The sequence below is a fragment of the Ostrea edulis genome, chromosome 7, assembly GCF_947568905.1.
Source record: "Ostrea edulis chromosome 7, xbOstEdul1.1, whole genome shotgun sequence".
Taxonomy (NCBI): Eukaryota; Metazoa; Mollusca; class Bivalvia; order Ostreida; family Ostreidae; genus Ostrea; species Ostrea edulis.
Window position 1 is genome coordinate 38,616,470 of NC_079170.1, and position 23,325 is coordinate 38,639,794.

Sequence of the window (23,325 nt, forward strand, 5' to 3'; positions counted from 1 at the left end):
GCACCCAGGGGTGCATGAGCCGAGTTGCATGAGATACATTGTACAGTCAGGAATGATGTGGCATATTTATAATTGTGAAAAACTAATTTTAGTTTTACAGTCCAGAAACCATATTTGTCTGAAGTTTTCAATCTATTTTCGGTGACTGTAACCTTGACCTTTAAACTTTTTTCTCCAAAATCAATAGGGGCCTTGATTTGCTGGTATCCAACACTATATCCAAGTTTCATTTTATTCAAACAAGACGTACTGTGAGCAATGCTCACTAAGAATACTCCCCGCTTACCCCAATCTCCCAAAGGGTGTTGTTAATAGGTATAAATTACCTCTTTCCTGAGTGTAAAAATATGGTATGCCTTTGTAGAAGAAAATGGAAGATATAGTCCGAACACAAATCCATGGTATAAACCTATAATTTTGACCTTGAGATCAAAGGTCAAGGTCATATAGAGGTCATGAAGGTACCCGACACATCGTCTCATGGTGATACACCTATGCCTTATGGTATGACTATGTCAAAACCCTATAATCAATTTTGACCTTGAGGTCAAAGTTCAAGGTCATATAGAGGTCATGAAGGTACCCGACGCATCGTCTCATGGTGATACACTCAAATATGGTATGCCTGTGTCAAAGAACAAAGAAGTCATGGCCCTGACACAAATCCATTATAAAAACCTTTAATTTTGACCTTGAGGCCAAGGTTATATGGAGGTCATGAAAGTACCCGACACATCGTCTCATGGTGATACACTCATGTGTCAAATATGGTATGCCTATGTCAAAGGACAAAGAAGTTATGGCCCGGACACGAATCTGCACAGACAGACAGACGGACGGACAATTAATATAATTAAAAAATATAAATCAAAAAATTTCGAGTTATCCTCCTGAAACCAAATTGTTTTGGAATTTTAAATTTATGTTCGGTTACTGTGACCTTGACCTTTGACCTACTTTCTCCAAAATCAATAAGGGTCTTTCGTACCAGGTACTTAACAATATCTTCAAGTATCATTTGATTCGGATTTAAACTTTCTGAGTTATCATCCGGAAACCAAATTTTTCTGAAATTTTCATTTTTCTCCAAAATTAATAGGGATCTTTCTTACCTGGTACCCAACAATATATCAAAGTTTCATTTGATTAGATTGTAAACTTTTTGAGTTATCATCCGGAAACCAATTGTTGACGCCCGCCCGCCCGCATCATCAAACCAATAGCCGAGTTCAGCTTCGTTACAACTCGGCTAAAAATTTGGTAACGGACTACTTACTCCTTCTAAATATATCCATTTAGTTTCAATGTAGTACCAATGATATTAAAGAAAATGTTATCTAAAGGATTTACATGTACACATAAACATTATATGTATACCAATTTTAGTCCCTCCCGGAGTCAAAACCTCTACTCCAGGGATTCTAAAATTTACAATTTTGGTAGGGGACTTCCTCACACCTTAGAACGCAACCTTTGGGAGTGACGGTCATGCGCAACATCGGTTGGCGGTCCCGAAGTAGAGAAAAGACAAACAAGGTGAGTAAAGTTGGAATTAGTCATATGTATGGACGTGTTAGTTCGGGAAATGATATTTTGTGGAAGACACCAATCACTAAGCACACCTTCCACCCCCCGGCTGCTAAAAGTGGTTTATAAAAGTGTTCCGTTTTCTCAAACACTTTTCGAGGTATCAAAGTGTTCGTATTTTAACGCAAAAGTTTGTGTCAAAACCCTTAGAGGGTTTCTTTCCAAATAATATCAAATAGTTGTGAAGTATTGCAATATAATTTAGCTTCAATGCTGCCTTGTAAGTCAATACATTTTACTAATTAAGTCAATTAGGCTTTAATCTCGATGTGACGTTCGGGATAGCGGTTGCTGTGTCTCGCGGGGTGGCGGCATATGTGAAAAATTATTTTTGCATTATGTTCTCTTTTGGTCTATTTTCGGGACAAAAGGACCCATATAACTATTTTTATTGTAACGAAAGCACCAACTACTATCATCAAATAGTTATATTAACATTATAGATGGTTGGTTGGTTTTATACTGTTTAACGTCCCGCTCGAGAATTTTTCATTCATATGGAGACCTTGCATTACCGGTGAAAGGCTGCAAAATTTAGGCCTATGCTCAGCGCTTATCGCCTTTGAACAGGGAGGGATTTTTATCATGCCACACCTGACACGGAACCTATGTTTCTGCAGTCCCATCCAAATCGAAAAACCATCCAAGACAGTCGCCTCTTACGACAAGCAAGTGATACTGAAAACATATTCTAACCCAGATTCCCACGGGACTACATCATCCAAAATAGTGAACCTCCACAACCCAAATACAACAACTCCTCAACTAAAACGGTGAAACATCCTTAACCCAAATTGTGAACTTCCTCAATTCAGGGGCCTCCATGGCCGAGTGGTTACTGAAGCATCGCACTCAAAATCACACGGCCCTTCACCTCTGTCGGCGCGGGTTCGAATCCCGCTCGTGCCAGTAAGTGAGAAAGTTTCCCAGTTTACTTTCAGAAGGTCAGTGGTCTCTTCCCAGGTACATTGTATCTGGGTTCTCTCTTCCACCAATAAGAACTGGGCGCCACCAGATAACTGAAAAATTGTTGAGTGTGGCGGAAAACATCAATCAATCAACCCAAATAGTGAAAATTCTTAGCCTAAATAGCGAAACATCCTCAACTGAAATAGTGAGCTTCTTCAACCCAAATAGTGTACTTTCTCAATTCAAATAGCGAAACGTCCTCAACAGACAACGTGAACTTCCTCAACTGAAAGAGTGAACATCCTAAATGCAAATAGCGAAACTTTCGCAACCGACAAAGTGAACTTCCTCACTTGAAATACATGTAGTGAACCTCCTCAATCCAAATAGAGAACTTCCTCACCAGAAATATCGAACATTTCTCAACCCAAATAGCGAAACTTCCTCAACCTAAACAGTGTATTTCTCAAAATATAAGTAAAGAAACTACCTCACCAAATACTGAAATTCCCTAGTCAAAATACCGAAACTTCCTTATTCAGAATAGTGGTATTTCCTCACTCCAAATGATAAAACTTCCTGAACTCAAATAGTGGAATTTATCTGCCCAAATAGTAGAACTTGATCAGCCCAAAGTGGAACCTCTCTTTCAGAATAATTGTGAAATAAATTAAAATAAAAGCAGTTTGTGTTTTACTATAGCTCTATATAGATCGTGTACAGATCTAAATGATTGCAATATATCTGGGGGAAATATGCATCGTCAATCCATTACATGAACCCCGGGGTTAAACCGGATGTTACATGGGGAAAGTCAGCTCGCATATGAACAAGTGTACGTTTATCTGAATCGAGATCGGGATTCATCGACTCCTATGTGGTAAAACAATTGTAACTACTCGACCATTTGCGTGAGCGATAAATGTCCTAGTAGTTACGAATTTGAGGAAAATGTTAGCTTGCTAATACAATTTTTATTTTGTGAAAAACAAATTTTGAATCTCTTAATAAAAATGATTAATGTTATGAAGTCTAACATGCATGACAATATATCACCTAAACAACACTCAACATATCTTAAAGGGAAAGGTAACTCTAACCACATTGTTCCTTTCATGAATAAAGTAATACTTACTGATATCGTAAATGACAGTCTTTAACAACAAAAATCCTTGCTTAACAATTAAATCAGTATTAATCTATCTATTTTGTATTGCTTATAGGAGTTATGAGATTGATCATTGTTCGGTATCTCATCAAAACCGGAACAAACGGTGTGACGTCAAAATTATTGATTTTTATGGTCTTGAATATAAAAGAGTTCCACATCATGGCAGCCTCTATAGATAGCAGGAAGTTCAATTTTTACGTTTTCGAATTAGTGCTGAAGCTTATCAAGGCCGTATATCAACAGAATAGTATGGCAATGTTTTATCATATAATAAATCCTACCATTTATCATGTAAAAAAAAACTTGGGTTGCCTTTCCCTTTAAAACGCACGTCATCACCAGTGGTTGCACTGAGCTATTGAAATAAAAAGCGTGTGAGCACCAATATTATATCATTGGATTAAGGTACAGTATTTTGTTGCCGTATTTATATCATTGTATAAAGGTATGAAATTCAACCGTTATCATCTAGATCTGATTGTGGTCCTTGTCGAATTTGATCTCTAAAGTCCTGACCAAATACAAGATTAATTGATTGATTGATTGATTGATGTTTTCCGCCACACTCAACAATTTTTCAGTTATATGGTGGCGCCAAATTTTTATTGGTGGAAGAGAGAACCCAGATACAATGTACCTGGGAAGAGACCAATGACCTTCCGAAAGTAAACTGGGAAATTTTCTCACTTACCGGCGCGAGCGGGATTCGAGCCCGCGCCGACAGAAGTGAGAGCCCGTGTGATTTTGAGCGCGATGCGCTAACCACTCGGCCACGGAGGCCCCAGATACAAGATTCTGAGGTTTAAGGTCAAAGCTACAAATACTTCATGTCCATTATATTATATCGTTACAGTTCTAGCAGTGAGACGTAAATTGAAAAACAAATGTATTTGCATGTTTCAAGATAGACAAGATGTAATGTGAGCAATGCTCACTACGAACCCCACCCCCACCCCACCCCCACCCCCGCTTACCCCAATCTCCCAAAGGGTGTTGTAAATAGGTATAAATTACCTCTTTTCTGAGTGTAAAAATATGGTATGCCTTTGTAGAAGAAAATGGAAGATATAGTCCGAACTCAAATCCATGGCATAAACCTATTATTTTGACCTTGAGATCAAAGGTCAAGGTCATAAAGAGGTCATGAATGCACATGACACATAGTCTCATGGTGATACACCTATGTTTTATGGTATGACTATGTTAAAACCCTATAATCAATTTTGGCCTTGAGGTCAAAGTCCAAGGTCATGAAGGTACTCGACACATCGTCTCATGGTGATACACTCATGTGTCAAATATGATATGCCTATGTCAAAGAACAAAGAAGTTATGGCCCGGACACGAATCCATTGTAAAATAACCTTTAATTTTGACCTTGAGGTCAAGGGTCAAGGTCATATAGAGGTCATGAAGGTACTCGACACATCATCTCATGGTGATCTACCTGTGTGCCAAATATGGTATGCCTAAGTCTAAGAACAAAGAAGTTATGGCCAGGACACAAATCTGCATAGACAGAATGACGGACGGACGGACGGACGGACAGACAGACAGACAGACAGACAGAGTGATTCCTATATACCCCCAGAACTTCGTTCGGGGGTATAAAAAGAATCTGTTATGAAACGTAGTTTTATTTCAACCTAGAATATGAAGTTTCTGTTAGAGACACATCCCTATGGTCCATGTACGAGTATTACAGTCTTATTAAAGGGCATTAGCTGTATGTCACCAAAAAATGAATTCAATGAAAATTGCACTATATTAGATATTTCAGTAATTACACCAGAATTTAATTATTTCAAACACTTCTGAACCTCAAAGTAGGCAAATGAATATGCAATTAAATAATTATTGTCTTGCAAGACATTAATTCTTCCCTTTTATACCTATTTACACTAAAAGCGGTTTTATAGCGTAGTTTCCTTAGATTTCTCTTGTTTTTGTACAAAATGAAAGTTTTATTACTCATTAATATATATTCATTTGCCATTGAGAGATTTTCAGGGGGGAAAATGATTACCATCACTTTCTCAGCTAATGTACCTTACAAGGTTACACAGCTTGTTGCTAGAATTACTTACCTGTTACATTGACTTCACAAACAGAAGCTCTATTTCTGAACTTTTTCTTTTGATCACTAAGTATAACAAAGCGGCCATGATCCGCACAAGTGAAGCGCTGGGCATCCGGTGATGAGATCGTTCTTCTACACTGGGTGGCATTCTCTCTCCTGTCTGTAGTTGAGATGTACACCGACCAGTTGTTGGAAACTCCCTCTGAAATGAAGGAGTGATCATTGCTCATCCAAGGAGCTACATCCCCATGAAATACCTTAAATCCACATTGAGCCCCTCTTTCGGGAGTACGTGTGTTCATAGTGTTATCTACCTTCTCACGTGAATGAACATTCGGTTGGTTGTATTCAGTGGTCAACGGTTAAACGTCGGGGAATGTTTCAAGTACTAAGCTCTTTTTCGAAGTCAACTACATGTAACTAATTACTAGTACCTGTTATATTTAATAAAGATATATAATTTGCCCTAAACTGTTTACATACATGAGTGAAATCACAATTTTAGGTATAACGATACAACACACAGTGGTTTTCGCTTTTATGGGTTGCTTTTTAATATATATACACTTGAAGCCCGACCCCACTCCCCTTTTGAATTCGCTCCTTCAGCACAATTTCTTCAAATGCCATATTAAAATCGAAACTCTGCTTACTTGTTCCTTCCAAATATACAATCTGGTTTTCAAAGATTATATCTCTAAAAGAAGTCATTAAACCCCTTTATTCTCTATGAGATATGAAATATGTCAAAGTTCAGGCGAGCTAAACAACACTTCCGGGTATTTCAGACCTTTTGTCTGCATGGCATTGAGTACCCCCTCAGATTCACTATTCCAATCAATGGACACTTTGCCGCTGTCTACCCAAATAGAGTAGACACAGGGTCTCTAAATCTGTCCCCACCCCTAGGAGCCATCGGTTGGTACCAGTACAGCCCCAAACTAAAAGCGGTAAATGATAGCCCTTAGGGTCCTCTACCTTGCTCTGATGTTTCTTCCGCCTTGTCTTCAAAGATTTATGCTCTAAAAGAAGCCATCAAACTCCTTTATTCAGCTATGAGATACGAAAAATTTCAAAGTATAGACGGGCTAAACAATACTTCCAGGTACCACAAAGCTCTTGTTCTCATGGCATGGAATACCCATTAGGACCCCCCCCCCCCACTCCAGCCAGTGGACACTGTGTCCCTTCCTTACACCACGGACGAGAAATAGTTCCGACCCCGAGCAGCCACCTGCTGGTAGTCAAACACCTTCGATCGCAAAGCAAGAAATGATAGGCTTCGGGTTCCATTATTGTGCTACATTTGAATACATATTAGCGTACATATCATCTTATTTTCAATTGATATTAAAAGATTTTTAAAAATTTAGATAGTTTGTAGTTTTGATTTGGTATATTTATATGGCTGTTGCCAAGTGCAGGGATGCGACTGAATTCCTCAGAAATCAGAGGAAAACTGGTCAAAAGGAAAGAAAACACCTCACCCTACCTAGAAAAATATCATTTTCTGCCACTTTACATCAAATCCAGAGTGTTTCATTTTTTCGAAAATTGAGTAAATCAGAGGATTTCCTCTGAAAAGAGGAAAAATCACACCCCTGCAAGTGGAATACTTGGCTTTAAGTTGCATTTTAAGAAGTAAAAAACAAATTCTTTCAGATAATTATGTGTTCAAAGGGTTGAATAGTAATTAAAATTACGGGTCAAGTACATAATAAGACGAAAATAGTCCCATCCACATAAGTGGTAGTAAATCGGTTTGGTTACAAATTAATATGTAAATGTACTTTATTTATGAAAAAACTCAAATAAAAACTCAAAATTATTCATAATATTAAAATCGAGGCATTAATTTCAAAGAAATTAGTAAAAAATAATTATTGTAAATTATGTGTAATTTATGAATAATTCAGTTCATTTAATTATTGATTCGTGTCTACACATTGCACGATCAGCGATGACTGGTCGACAGGTCGACAAGTTGACAGGTAGACCTGTCAACTTGTCTACCTGTCAACCTGTCTACCTGTAGGTCTATCTCGAACATACCTGTCAACCTGTCGACCTGTCTACCTTTCGACCTCTCTACCTGTAGGTCCATCTATCATTCAACCTTGTGTACCTGCCCTGTGACTTAATGAATATACAACAGGGGATGCTTACTCCTCCTAGGCACATGATCCCACCTCTGGTGTGTCCAGGGGTCCGTGTTTGCCCAACTATCTATTTTGTATTGCTTGTAGGAGTTATGAGATTGATCACTGTTCGTTATCTTCACCTTGCACATTCACGTTCAACATTGTTTACTCATTATTTAAAACATATAGGAGTACTGGTTAATTATAAACTATCAACCAAAAAATTCGTCAAATAATCAAATATATTTGATTATTAATTTAAATTAAACAAGCTATGAACTTATTACTGTACTATGGATAAATTATGAATATTCCAACAAAATTAGCATAATCAAGTTTACAATCTAATTAGAATCAGAATAAATATTGTATCATCAATCGATAGGAAACAAATTATTTTTCAATGTTACTTAAAATATCCCTACACAATGTTAAGGTATTCCATGTATAATGAAAGGATAATGAACAATTTTGAAGGATTTAGATCAACATAAAAGTTTATTGTTAAATAATGATGAAAGTGAAGCAGATGAAATTCACATAACTGGTAAATGATTAGAAGCTGACCTTTTTGCACTTAAGACTTTTTGCAAGAGTTGTCTGCCCTTTGTAAAAATAAGAAAAATCTAATTTTCTAAAAATGTGTGTGGTCAATGATTAATTTTATTTCATATTTTCTTAAAATGAAAGTGTGTGTAACTTTCTACCAAGAGATTATTATGAAAATATAATTTGTTTTTAAAATATTGTAATAAAACATGGTTTTCCCATATACTTCAATGTTAAATTCTAGGTGAAATAAATCAAGCAGTAAACAAAATTTTGAAAACTCCTATGGTGGATTATGTTTATTTGATGAACCCTTCAAAATGATACCATGATTACAAATATTCCACCATCCATTTATGAGATATGAAATATGGTCATTATACATTGAATACCTTAAAAGAACTATCTTCGTCTTGTTCTGTACTTGAGCCAAAATTACTTTCAGAAACAAAAAGAAAATATTTTTATGATCAGTATTATTCAGTGATAATAAGTAAGCCTGTTATCTGTTTTAATGTCCTTGGGGTAACGGAATAAAAAGTTGTGGTGTAAGAGTTCTCTTTCTCAGTATTTTGAATGGTAAGTGACGTCTCCCTTTTCCCACCATGCAGTAGTAAATGATGGCAGACAACAAAACTTATAAAAATTGAAGTTGCTGAATTTTGTGATGTTAAGATAAGTACAAGTTAATGTGTAACATTTTATATTGTCCATGGGTTAACAGGAATTATGAGGAAAAGGAAAGTTTTGATAACTCTGAAATAAGAACAGAATATTTCAATGAGTCTCTGTAGCAGATGACATGCTTTTTTTATTTAGAGGGAGAAGTTATTGTTTAGCAGGGAGAGGTTAATTCACATATCCGTCCTTGGTATAACAGTCATTGGTGTAAAAAGAAAAAATGTTACACCATGAACCATATTTGTTATCCCAAGGAAAACATTTTCATATAGTTTATTTTACGGGGAAGCTGCGATGAAATGGCTAAATTGAAATATGTCATCCTGTAATACAATTGCTACTATATACTGTATTATGAAATCAAGGCATGTGTGTGCTGTAGCACCAGAGTCTTACTCATTCATACAATAGTTTGTTACACCAAAGACACATGAATTGAACATCAAGGACATTTCATTGAAAAATGTACAACATGTAATTGAAAAAAAAAGAATTGTCAGTATTGCTATTTCTTTTCATTTCAATTTAATTTCATCAACACAAATGTTTAAAATCAGATTTATAGTTTAACTAAATTTTCCCTGAAAAAATTAAACGTTAAAAAGGGTTTCTCCAAGGACCATTGATGTTACACAAAAGACATTTTTAATTCATAGATACAAATCCTATTCATTGAAAAGAATTTGAAATGAATTACAAACAAAATCCATGGAGCATTGTATGGGTATTCTTTAGGAAAGCTACAGATCAAACAACAAATCAACATTGAAATCAAATTTAGACTCAAAGGTCAATCTTTGATAGGCAAAATAGAATGACAATACCAAATAGTCAAAATACTGTCATGCATCCATAAGTTGTTTGTTATCAATAGAAATTCATATATTAATGTTTATTTCAGGTACAGGATTGCACCATGAAAGGTACATGTATGTCAAACAAAGAAAGACAGCAGAGATTTAGAGAGAAAAGAGACAGCAATCCTCTAAAAAGAGCTGAATACCTAGCAAAAAGACGGGAAAAGTATGTTTAACTTTTAAATTTGAAAGATGGGAAACGGAAAAACATAGACCAACTTACTGAAAGAGAGAAGAGAAGCATTCGACGTAAATGGAAAACAACAAAAATAGACTATAGGAGAAGAGAGAAAATACTTGACACTCTTCCAAACTTAACACCACCTCATTCACCACCAGAAAATGAGATTAGAGCACAGGTACCAAGTCACCAAAAACTCTGCAGACGGGAAAAAGAAGCGGTCAATTGCAAAATGTTACAGAGACAATAAGATCCTGAAAGACCAATTAAGAAACTTGTCTAAAAAGGCTGCAATATACAAAATGAGACTATATAGACAGAAGCACCCAGAATGAAAGAACCAAATCAACCAGAAACCCCTAGAACAAAGACCAGAATATCTTAAAATACTGGTCAGCATCTAAACATCAGAAAGATGTCTAGAGAGAGTGTGTCGAGAACTTTGAACTTCCATTGTGCCATGTCTGATCAGCTACGTGAAGCCTACAATAATGGAAACAATGGTAGGAAAAAATCTATTGAAGACGTTCTGACTGGAAAAATAATGAAAAAGTATGGTTTGTGTACCATGGCTAGGAAAAATATGGGTGTTTTCAGTGGGAAACACAAAAAAATTAAGAAAGGGTCAAAGATGAAGCGAGAAGCTAAAAAGTTACTAGAGTATTTTTAGCGAGATGATATAAGCCGTCTTACAGCAGGTCAGAAACAGACAATCAAAGAAAAGAAAAGAAAGATTTAGAGACCAATGAAGACGTATCAAATGAAATTATGAAAGATGACGACGCCAGAGGAAATGAGCAAACATTAGCAAAGAAACAAATCAACTTTTCAAATGATCCCGATATAAATCAAGTAGAGAACATCTTTGATTTTGAAGATCCAAAGATGTTTAAACAAGTATGTGATCATTCAGTACAATGGCAAGCCATATCCAGGTTTCGTTGTTAATATAGATGAACAAGATGTCCGCGTGAGGTGCATGCATCTTATTGGCAAATGCCACTTCTATTGGCCCAGATGTGTAATTGACGAGAGTTTGTACGACATGGATGATGTAATTGCGGTTATCCCTGAGCCATTACAAATAGGCACAGAATTCTATGTGGATCCAAACATTTGGAAAATGATCTTGAACCGCTTTCAGTGACCAATACATGCTTTAATATCTTGAAATACAATTTACAGGTTTGCGTTTGTTATTGTTCTTAAATTCAGTTCATAATCAATGATAAATGTCATTTCAGTTTGTATTAAACATATTAAAAGTTACTTGTGACTTTCTTGGGAATTAATCTGCAGTAAAACAATATTTCATTATCTCCTCCAAATCAATTTAATTGGCATTTGAAAATATATTCATAAGATAAATAATTACGCACTTCAATTCCTTTCACGGGTACAAGAAAGATAATATAATATTTTCAACTAGTATCCGATGAAATGCTAAATCATACCTCATAAACACAACAGTGTCCATGGTAAAACACTATCCGTCTTTTGTATAACAAACATGAATTTTAAGCCAGCACCTACAGAGAATGCCAGTTACTTGTTTAATGCTTATGCAATAATGTTCATTTTTGCCAAATGCGATGCATTGAGATGCTTGCAAATTCTCCAAATGAATGAAAATCTTAAAATTTAGATTCTCACGACAGGATAAAGTCTGTGGTGTAACGTAATTGCAGATTCTCACGACAGGATAAAGTCTGTGGTGTAACTTAATTGTAGATTCTCACGACAGGATAAAGTCTGTGGTGTAACGTAATTGAAGATTCTCACGACAGGATAAAGTCTCTGGTGTAACTTAATTCTAGATTCTCATGACAGGATAAAGTCTGTGGTGTAACTTAATTCTAGATTCTCACGACAGGATAAAGTCTGTGGTGTAATGTAATTGTCTTTGGTGAAACATGTGGAGATTGAATTGTGTAGATTGGCTGAACTTTGGGGCAAACTTATGCAGCTTGATAATGACTACTGTTCAGTCTATGCATACATAAGTTATAACTGTCAAAATATACACTTGTTTCTTTTTTAAAATCATATATTTCTTTCTTTCGATGAACGTTGTCCTGACTTTGACTTATTCCTCTTCGCCCCTGAGGGGGCATAAGGCCTCAACAATAGTTTTCCATCTGTCTCGGTCCTGGGTGTAACATTTGTATCTTTGGACTAACAAATTTGTCCCTTGTGTAACATCCCATTTTTATTGAGTTGTTTTTAAAACATATTCAGGAAATTTCATTTTTTTCATGTTAGGTTTGTTATTATGTGACATACACAAGTTTCCCAAAAACATTCATGAAAAAATTGGGAATTTTTTTTTCTGTATGCAATATAAGGTCATAAGACAGGTGCAAATTTCTCATTTACACACTTCACGTTAAAATACAAGAAAAATAAGCACTATTGAATTTCTGTTTTATATTTGAAATTACGAAAAACATGAAAATTTTACTTTTCAAGAAAATAAATGCATGAACAATAAATATTAATGAAAATTACAAATATTTCTTCTGTGTTACACCAAAGACAGTTTTCCTTTCAGATGGTTGAAAAATCATATTTTAATGAAAATCTATTTGCTGTACTGTTGGTGTATTTTAGCAAACTGATGCTGGATATGATAAATTCATTGTGGTTGTAAATACTTAATTTTTGAAAAAGTGGCGCTTCGTGACATTCACCTTTTTTATAATAACCCATATAGCCACCAGATACAGGTGACAAAATATGGCTACATAAATTATGGAGCGCCAAATTAATGTAAACTCAAATAATTGAAAATATCTCCAATTATTTGAAGACATCATCGATTCAATCATTGCTCAATTATTGTCCATGCCCCTTTAAAGCCTTATCCAAGACTTCGCTATGTAAAATCCTTACTCTGGTACCCGAGGGAGGGGGCGTGGTGTGAACAAACTTCAATCTACACTACATGAGGATGCTTGTATGTTGATTTGAAAAACTGTACTGTTTTAAAGAAAGCACTGTGAAATATCGTTATACACGGAAGCTTCTATACAAGTTACGTTTTTTCTGATGCAGTGGTCATTGATAAGATTTTGATAACACTGTAACACCCTTCCTAATTTTTGGGATATATTTCTTCATTATATCCCTTTGGAATAGTGTACAAATCTCCTTGACTTCCTTCACTCAAGGATGCATCAAGTTTGGTACTCTAGAGAAGAAATCGGAACAAAGAAAAATTTCGATCAGTAAAGGTCACGTACGGTTTTAGTGACGATTAACTAAACTCCTACAACTTAATATATCATGGATTTGGTAGATCTTACAAACTCTTGACATATTACAGGTCATAAAAGGCAGCTGCTAATTACTATCGCCATTTAGCGATCAGCAAACTTTTAATCTCAGCTCAACCTTGTCTTTAAGCCAGTCAGATTTTATGTACATGCGAGCAGATCTAACATCTCATTTAAATTGATTTTGTTGAAACATGCACTCGGAAAATATATGAGAATTTTAGTTAAAACATTTTTGTTACGGAATCCTTTGTCTTTTTAGGCTTTTATATAGAAGAAAGTCCACTTGTAGTGAAAAGGTTACCTGTAGGTGTCCAATAAGTTGATAATTGCTGTCGATCATTTTTAAGAATGGACAGATATTGTCCGTTCTTAAAAATAATGGACAGTAATTGTCAACTTATTGGACAGTGCCAGGTAAACCCAATAGCCTATACACGTTCACAGGTAGGCTGAAAATAAGAGAAAGACAATACCTTTGACAAAGAGATACAAATTTAATTCTAAATATCCCTACAAGTGAGAATCAACACAGATATCGGAAAAATCACTGAAACACTTAAAAACGATATTTCCCTTTAGTAGAATTCTCTGCTTCAACTCGTAAGATTCACAATTTTTTAATTCCATTGGCCATTACTATATCGCATCAAAACTTAGATTTGAAAGAAATTTGAAAGACATATTTCCATACTGTTTTTGAATTTCGCTGGATTCAGAGGCACATTCCGAAACTTCTTCACAACGCTTTTTTATGTTTTCTTTATTAGCATATATATATGGCACGCGCGAACCACATTAATTAGATAAACCTGCTTTAACGGAGATAAACTAACTTTATCGACCGTTAATCCTAGTTTAACGGCGTTAATTCGAGTTAACGGTCGATAAAGTTAGTTTATCACGTTAACTCGAATTAGCGGTCGATAAAGTGGGTTAAACGGTAGTTGACATTTTTTATCTCACATTATCGACCGTTAATATGAGTTGTAATGTTATGTTAAACATATAAAGAAATTTTAATTCGCATTAACGATAGATAAACCGGGTTTATCACTCGCATTTATCGATGTAACGCTGATTTTGATTGGTTGACGTGGGGTGCCTATTATTTTTTAAATCATAATAATTGCATGGAATTTTTTTCTGATACCGGACTCCTTGTCGAACTATGCTAGCTTCCTCAGCTGTCAATAAGCATATATATATATATATATATATATATATATATATATATATATATATATATACAGTTACATATTTGGATATTAAATGAACCTTTAACTACAGAAACAAATAGACTGGACAAACTTTCAAATCATTGTTGTTGGGGGTTTTTTTGGTCATATTTATGTCAGAATATCACAATAGCTAGCTTGTTAAATTATATCTTTTTAGTAAATAAATTTCATGATGTTTTCATGGCATATTTGATTAAAATTAATTGACTTCAAAAGGAATAGGAAACACAACAAATGGATGGGTTACACTAATTTTGATTTGCCAAATTCATGTATACATAGTTGTCTAATTACTGATATAAATTACAATTGTATTATTACATAGCCTTGTGAATTCAGCAGAAGTCACAATTTCTAGGTCATTAAAGTTTGCCTTTACAAGTTGTTTTAATGTGACAAATATTAATCAACTTAGCAAAATTTGTAAATTGTTAGATAATATAATTGAGAGAGTTGACTCTCTTGGTTAATTATAATCCCTTCTTCAAACATTATTAAATTATGTCTACTATATTGTTTGTACACTTTGTACATATGTATTTTCTCTGCACTGTGTTACAGTTTATGCAAATAAAGGTCATTGTCATACCAGGTCTAAAGCCATTTAATTAATTTTCTACTTGTTCCATATCCTTTTTTAAAAAAGAAAACATCACATTTTTCTGAAAAAAATTTAAGGTACATTCCAAAAGCATTATCTATCAAATTTTGTAGTGCAAGTTATATATGGTACAGGGATTTCAACAGTCTCGATTGAAGTCAGCATTTCGCAAATTCTATGGTCGTTATAACGATCTAGTTCGTCAATACAACCTCGCATTGGGTCAAATGCTGTCTGACGTGTTTCATACCGATTGTTAAGCCGTTCTTGGCACACTGATTTGACTGCGGATAACTCCGTTTACCTGATCAGGATATGGGGCCCACGGCGGGTGTGACCGGTCAACAGGGGATGCTTACTCCTCCTAGGCACCTGATCCCACCTCTGGTGTGTCCAGGGGTCCGTGTTTGCCCAACTATCTATTTTGTATTGCTTGTAGGAGTTATGAGATTGATCACTGTTCGTTATCTTCACCTTGCATGTGTATGCTATCAATGTTACTAAAATCAATTACGAGTCCAGATCTATCTCCTTTTGAAGAAAGTGTGTATATTACCTGAAATCTTTTTGAATTTAAAAAATATGTCTGTTGCCACCTTTATTGCCCTCAAAATTTAACACAAATGTGTGTCTTTTTTGCTCGAAGTATTTGATGGTTGGGACAGAATTTCTGTACATTTTTATGAATTATTTATCTTGATTGTGATGTTAAGAATATGTCACATAGTAATATTAGTTGTGAACTAATTTATTCTTAAACTGATCATCAGTATGATAACCGATAAGAGCAGTTATTAATTAAATCCCAATATTGTATGTCTTAATGACTATAAATGCATTCATTATTTTCATCTTTTTATCCCAAACCATCAGCAGACACACTGTGCCTCCAAAATATAGAAGTCTTTTACAACTCTGCCGAGGGAATAGAAAGACGTCCAATTGCAAACACTTGTGCTGCAACTTTGCAGATAAGCAGGACATACTTTTCTGCAGAAGACCTGGCAAATGACTTTAACTTATATTTGAGCCATTCATCAGCAAGTGTTTTCGACTCCGTGTAAAACTGTCTTGTGACAAAGCACCATAAGAACCTTAAAAATTAGTTTCTCTTTGAATACTAAATCATATTTATAACTGTTATGGATTGGTATATAGGAGTCCTTTTTTCTGTAGAATGGACATATTGATACATGTACAAAACTATTGTCATGACTTGCTTCATATTGGTTTGTTATGTCATTACACTTTTAAAAATTTTAATATGTAGTATTGAACACTATAGACTGTTTGGTTGTTATAAATTAGAAATAAAAATAAACGGCACATTATTATTTTCATTTTATTTCCTGTCCATTTCAAGATCATTCATTGATGTACATTTGATGATCTCTCCAAACGATTCATTTTAAAATGGCGGGGGTGTCTGTTTGTATTTGCATCGACGGCTGTGATTGGCTGTCTATTAATTAGCATTAACGACTTGAAAAACCCGGATTATCTGTCGTTAACTCGAATTAACGATCGATAAGGCATTAACAACAGGAAAAGTGGGTTTAACGACCAAGAACTTGTATTATCGATCGTTAATTCGAATTAATGGTCATTAATTTGAATTAACGGTCGTTAATTTGAATTAACGGTCGTTAATTCGAATTAACGACGATAAACTTAATTTATCAAATTGAAAAACTAGGATTAACGATCGATAAAGTTAGTTTATCTCCGTTAAAGTAGGTTTATCTAATTAATGTGATTCGCGCGTGCCATACATATATCCTAATTCTGAATTATCATTTTCGCTTTCATGAATAATTTCATTTCACGAGATAGGCGCATTGCGTTCTTTTGGCTGGCGTTAAAGGACACATCTCATGTTTTCAAAGTATACAATATTACATGCATTTTGTCTTCTTTATGCTTATAGTAATTAATTCTAATAGTTCGTTCGCCGAAATTTTGCGATATTTAACACAATACAGACTTAAATCTAAGCCCCGATTTCAAAAAGTCAAGTTAATTAGGTAGGTAGTCACGTGGTACAGTGACGTCACATGCGCCCTTCGGATTGTGAAAGTACTGCGAGATATTATTAAAAACTCAACTTTTAGGGGCCTAATTAATTTACCATGGGCAACATTTAAATCGATGTTGATAAATTGTCCGAGTTTTATATGTGTTCGCCACCAGTGCACACATATAACGATGTAAATACCCAAATATAGCGAGTAAAGCGTGTATGAAATCGGCAAAATTGTGAGTAAATAATGTTTATATGGGCCGCTGTCTACAAACTGTTTGGTGATGTTATTCCTTTATACATCTGTAATTGGCGCTGTTTTTCTAAAATAAACAGTGCAATCATTATTTATTTTTGGATTAGACAAATTATGATACGTTAAATTGTTGACAACTAGGCCCTATGCCAAGCTATTGTCACGCGTGCATTTCGGAAAGAAAGAAAAAGACAACACACACACAAATCAATAAAAATATTCAAATTTAAAGTGGTAATCACATTATTTTATTTTGATAAAGCAATCTTGTTAATATTTTTGAATTGTGATCTGCACGTCTTTAGGAAGTACGAAGTGGGAGCACGGCGTTATAGCCTACTGACGCAATCGTTATAGCCTACTGACGCAATGCTACGAGTTCAATAAAGAAATAATTTTATAATTCAATTTAAAGTTAGGAAATACAATATTCTATTATTTGTATAATTAAAAGTTCAATTATTTTGTATCTTTATTTTTTTTTTTTTTTTTGTAAATCTACCAGTTGGTAGAAGTTACATTGTATCGTCGATACATGTTGTTTACAAGGTGAAGGTCAGTTGATCTGAGTGTGTATTGAATTTGAAGAGCAAAACAGAATGTATGCTATAGGCCTACCAGTGCTTATAGCTTCGATATATCCATTTTCTCGCAGTTTATCAGGGTCTCTGTCCAAGCGATGTTTGAAAAGGTGACTGGGTGTGTTTTATAAGGTAAAGTTCTTGCTCCAACAAAAAAAATTATCCACGTCTTTTTTCTCGTACCTTCCTTCGAAAAATTGAAAAATACTCAGTCTAAATCCTTTCTACCGACAACTAGTACACCCGAGCACGGCACAAAACATCTTAATGCATTATTATTTACAAGCCGTTAACGTGACAATTGGTTTTTTGTCGATTAAATCCAATCTGTTTATGAAATGGCTAATAGATGTTTTCAAACCCGAGGGCGCATATGACGTCACACAAAATGGCGCGTAAACTAGCGAAAGAAAATATGCATATCGCAAGATTTGAATTTCATCGCTTTCAAACTCTAAAACTACGCAAAATATTTCATTTAAAACACATTTAAAGTAGTTTTAGGCATAAAAAGAGTTAATTTTGCTGAAAAAATGAAAAAGTTTAGAAACATGCGTTGTGTCCTCATTTCCTCATCCAAATATTCGAAAACACAATGCTTTTCAGATCAAAATTTGGCTCCATAACGTTCTCACCCTCCATATCCAGAATATAACACTCACTAAGATAATATTTGCAGTACTTTCACTAAAATCCTTTTTGATTGTGCAATGAAAATGCTCTCCCCATCAGAGGAAGACATGTTGATATGGCTCAGTACTATAGAAAGAGTGAATATAAAACCTGCAGTAGAAGACTACTTACCTGACACTGTCCAATAAGTGAACAAAAGAAATTGAATTCTACGCAAGACTGGTTATATTGTCAGACTATTCAAAAATAGCTTTATTCATAATTATCATCGTCAATGGGTTTACCTGAGTCTGTCCATTCTTAGAACAAAAGATGTAATGTTTTAAGTAGGATATAAGCCCCGCAAACTGTCCATTCTGTGAGAGAAAGAACTGATCTCGGACCCACGGGCCTCGATCAGTTGTTTCTCTCACAGAATGGAAAGTTTTTGGTTTATATCCTTTACATAAATCCCTAAGGATTTCGAAGAACAAGTTGACAGAATTTTTTCTTCTCTGTCTTTCTGACAGAATATCAGTACACACATATCATCTTCTGATAATGTACAAGTTCAAATTAAATGTCTTAAATTACTCAGAACACGTGTACCACCGTTACCTGTTTATGTAATACATAAGACGGTGAACTCCATTGGATCATGCAAAATTTCGCGCGTGGAATACCCCGATTAGATATCGGATATACAGCCCTGAAAATTTGAACGTAAACTACTTAGGATTTATGTGAAATGTAGTGGATCGCAAAACGCGGGTCCTTGACTCGAGAAATTACCTTGCTCAAATAGTGATGCGACTTGTTAATTCGTTTTAGTGGTCCCATGCTAAACTACTTAAATTATTCTTCGTTTCCAGTATGTTTCCAGTCCTAATCTATTTTCAATTGAAGATTATGTCAAAGGGTAGCAAACAGTCCGGACTTTGTCGTTTCCGAAGTTAGATGTCGCACTGTTTTAATAATAAAATCAATGGAAAAAATACCACATAACTTTTACAAAATACAAATATGTTACCTTGGAGTATTTCAACTTCGTAGATACTCTGCAATGTGGACAGGTCAACATTTAACGTATGTTTATTTCTAAACCGCCGCATGTAGTAATATGAATCACATGTGGTAGGATCACCATCTGTTAATACAGCCAATTTATTCTTTCTGAAAAACTCTTCATCTTCCTCTCCATCTCCATTTTCATCGTACACGAATGATGTCCGTCCTTTTGATAGGTTATCTGAAACCACCACGTTTATTTAATTCAATTAACACTGACCAGTCCTCCACATTTCATCAACATCTTTAGATATGTCAAAATTGATCAGAATGGACCAGTGGAGAAAAACTTACCGTATGCTCCGATAAGTGCCAATGAGAGACACAGGAGCTGGGTTCCAATTCCTAAAAACGTCATACTCTATCTCCTGACCGGCAAGGGTTGAATTGGTAAACAGGATATGAAATATATTGGTAAACAGGATATAGAATATAAGATATGAGAGCTGGATTGGGTGGTACACGGGCCATGGAATAGAGATATGAGAGCTGGACTGGGTGGTATATAGGACATGGAATAGTGATAAGAGTTGAATTGGGTGGTACACAGTACATGGAATTGAGATAAGGGAGTTGGACCTGCACAGCGAAGTTTATAATAGCAAAGAAGAAACAGATTGAGGTGAAACAAAATTATCTAAACGTGGAGTAAAAATCGCTAAAACGCATCAAAGATGCGTATGGCCGAGTTGCAGTTTGGAAAAGTATGCACACTTGCATTCACGAAGTAAAAACATGCACGTATTTATTATCACGCCTCAGACAAAATTGTTGAAATCTAATTGGTCAGATCTTGGTCACATGACGCCGTGAAAAAAACCGTATCATGCAAGTAAAATCCGTATTGGGCGAGTAATTTTATTTATCGTCGGGTTCGACTTGCAGCCGTGTCAAAAGGAAAGACATTTGACTAAGTTGTATGATATAGACCCCCGCATATACAGTTAGAGGTCTTCGACGTGATAAATTCGTTACACAGTTAGTTAGTGACCTGATACGGAAAAATACATGGTGTGAAAAGAAAACCCGTATCGGGCTCGGCTTCGCCTCGCCCGATACGGGTTTTCTTTTCACACCATGTATTTTTCCGTATCAGGTCACTAACTAACTGTGTAACTAATAATATAGTTTATAAGTATGAAGCTCTGAATGGCCGCAATAGGTATTTAGTGTGATAATGACCTTGACCTTTGGATTTCAAAAGCAACATAAATCTTGAATGTCATCAGGATTTGAAGTCTGATAAACATGCACCAGTAAGTACATATATAAAAGTTAGAGGCAATCTCAAATCTACAGTATATAGTGAAAAAGAGACCTTGACCTTTGGACCTCAAAATAAATAGGAACCTTCCTCTTTGGGATGTGATCAAAATATGCAAGTCTGACAAAGACGCACCAAGTAGTATGAAAGTTAGAGACCGGACAAGCTCAAATATATGGCATTTAGTGACAGTGACCTTGACCTTTTTACCTCAAAATAAATAGGAACCTTCTTCCTTTGGATGTGATCATGCTATGTAAGTTTCACAAAGATGTCCCTTCGCCAATTTAAAAGCCGAGATTTACTACGCAACGCGGCTAACAAAAGTATCCCCCCCCCCCGAAGCTGAGGATATTTTACGTAATATGTAATAAAATTTTAACGAAAATATTTGTTAGCACGTGCATACAGTGCTACAGTGTAGCTACGCCACTGCGATGGAATAAAGAATCTGTCAATTCAGTAAAACAAAATTATTCAACAATGGAGTAAACCAAAAGTATTTCTCAATGAATAAAGTATCTATCAATTCATCCATTAATGAAACAAAACATATTCATCTAATCATGGAATAAAATAAAACAACCATTAAAATTGTCAATCATTGGAATAAAAAAAAATATGTCAATTTAGAATAAAATTATATATATCATGAAATACCATCATATATCAATAGAATGAAAACAAATTCATCAATCAATAGGATAAAACAAAAGTGTCTTCTCATGGAACAAAGCATAAGTATCTACATGTATCAATTTAATTGACTTATCTAACAATGTAACAATATAAATCATTTATTTATGATTTAAAAATTCTATACCACTACAATATACCGAAAATTATCTGCTAATGGAAGAAAACAAAATTATCTACAGTAACGATTCTCGCAAAATGACGTCAGACAATAGGAAGCAACTCCATTATTGATTCGTTTATGAATATAAAAACGTACTCACCAAAAATAAACTTATCCAAGGGCCATCTATGAAGTTTCGCAGATAGACCTGATATTTATTTAATCAACACAGATTTGACTAATTTTTGTGAGTAAGCACAATTCTGAAAGGTAGTTACTTTGCACAAACGAAGGGGAATTTATCACACATTAACCTTTATCGGTTTTGACTAATCGCAAAGCTTTATAGTCGTAAAACACCCCAGTATTAGCTGTGTATTTCTCACTTCCTTCTAAATTGATGAGTTTATGAAACCGCAAAAGTACTTAGTTTTAAGTAGATCATGATGACAGTACACCCAACATATTCATTATATCTTTAAAATGAATTCAAATGGCACGGAAATCTTTGTGACGTCACCGGATGTTGGAAAAAAGGAAGCAATGACATTGCAAATATCCTCCTGATCTATGTGTATAATATATACATTATACACGCACATATTTATATAATTTATCATTTCTAAATTATAATATATTTGAATACCTACGTAAAATGCCCACATAGATTGCTAATTTGATATTGTATGCACACAAAAACATTCTTGCCAGGCACTCGATACTTTGAAGAAGCAGGCATCTTTTTGGGTAAGGCCCTTAAATTGGAGGTCCCATGTCGCGGCAGAGGTTGGCACGTTAAAGAAGCCACACTGTTACGGCTCTGAGGTCTAAACATATGTGTAAACCTACAACTGGTTACGTCTCAATACGAGTGAAAAATTCACCACGGGTTTCCATATGAGTGCAATTTTCTTGAGAGGGGCGTTAAACAATATACAATCAATCAATCATCTATACAGTTGGTGACGTCTCGATGAGTGAAATATTCTCAAGAGGGACGTTAAACAATATACAGTCAATCGAGGGGTAAAAAACCAACAAAAACATTCTTTTTTCATCAGTTGGGAAACATAAACAACATGGGCAGTGAATATTGCTAAATAAATAAGAGAAGGTGCTGGGGACGCTGAGCTCATCTGGTTCGCCATCGCTACTGTAGTTTGCTATTACTGTCAATATTCAATAAAACATGTAAATGCGATAGAGATTTGAAAGACTCTTTGAGATCTTGCATGTTTTGTTGAGTTCATTGGAATATATTGAATCATTATATGAATAAAAATAGATTTTATTCATAGACAAAAAGTAATTAGCTAGAGTACTTAAAGAAATGTTTTTGTCAAAAGTAATATACACATGTCAAATATGAACCATATCACAATCCATTCAAAATTTATAGACAAGGTTAAAGTTTTCGCAGACAAACAGATCAAAAATAAACGCCCACGAATC

The 23,325-nt window shown here is 35.0% G+C and overlaps 1 protein-coding gene across 2 annotated transcripts in view; it reads right to left on the reverse strand.

Annotated features, from left to right (window-relative positions):
* LOC130048107 (uncharacterized) overlaps positions 1 to 22,270 on the reverse strand; it is a 30,266-nt gene extending 7,996 nt beyond the window's left edge. The window contains exons 1-4 of one of the 2 annotated variants that reach the window (XM_056144284.1): positions 22,034 to 22,270; positions 20,105 to 20,178; positions 19,773 to 19,991; positions 5,755 to 5,949 (exon numbers count right to left, since the gene is read on the reverse strand). In XM_056144284.1, coding sequence (XP_056000259.1) covers positions 5,755 to 5,949; positions 19,773 to 19,991; positions 20,105 to 20,168 — 478 coding nt within the window. In that variant the 5' untranslated portion in view covers positions 20,169 to 20,178; positions 22,034 to 22,270. The remainder of the gene's footprint in view (positions 1 to 5,754; positions 5,950 to 19,772; positions 19,992 to 20,104; positions 20,179 to 22,033) is intronic. The other variant, XM_056144283.1, reaches the window with a different exon arrangement.
* Between the last annotated feature and the right edge of the window lie 1,055 nt (positions 22,271 to 23,325).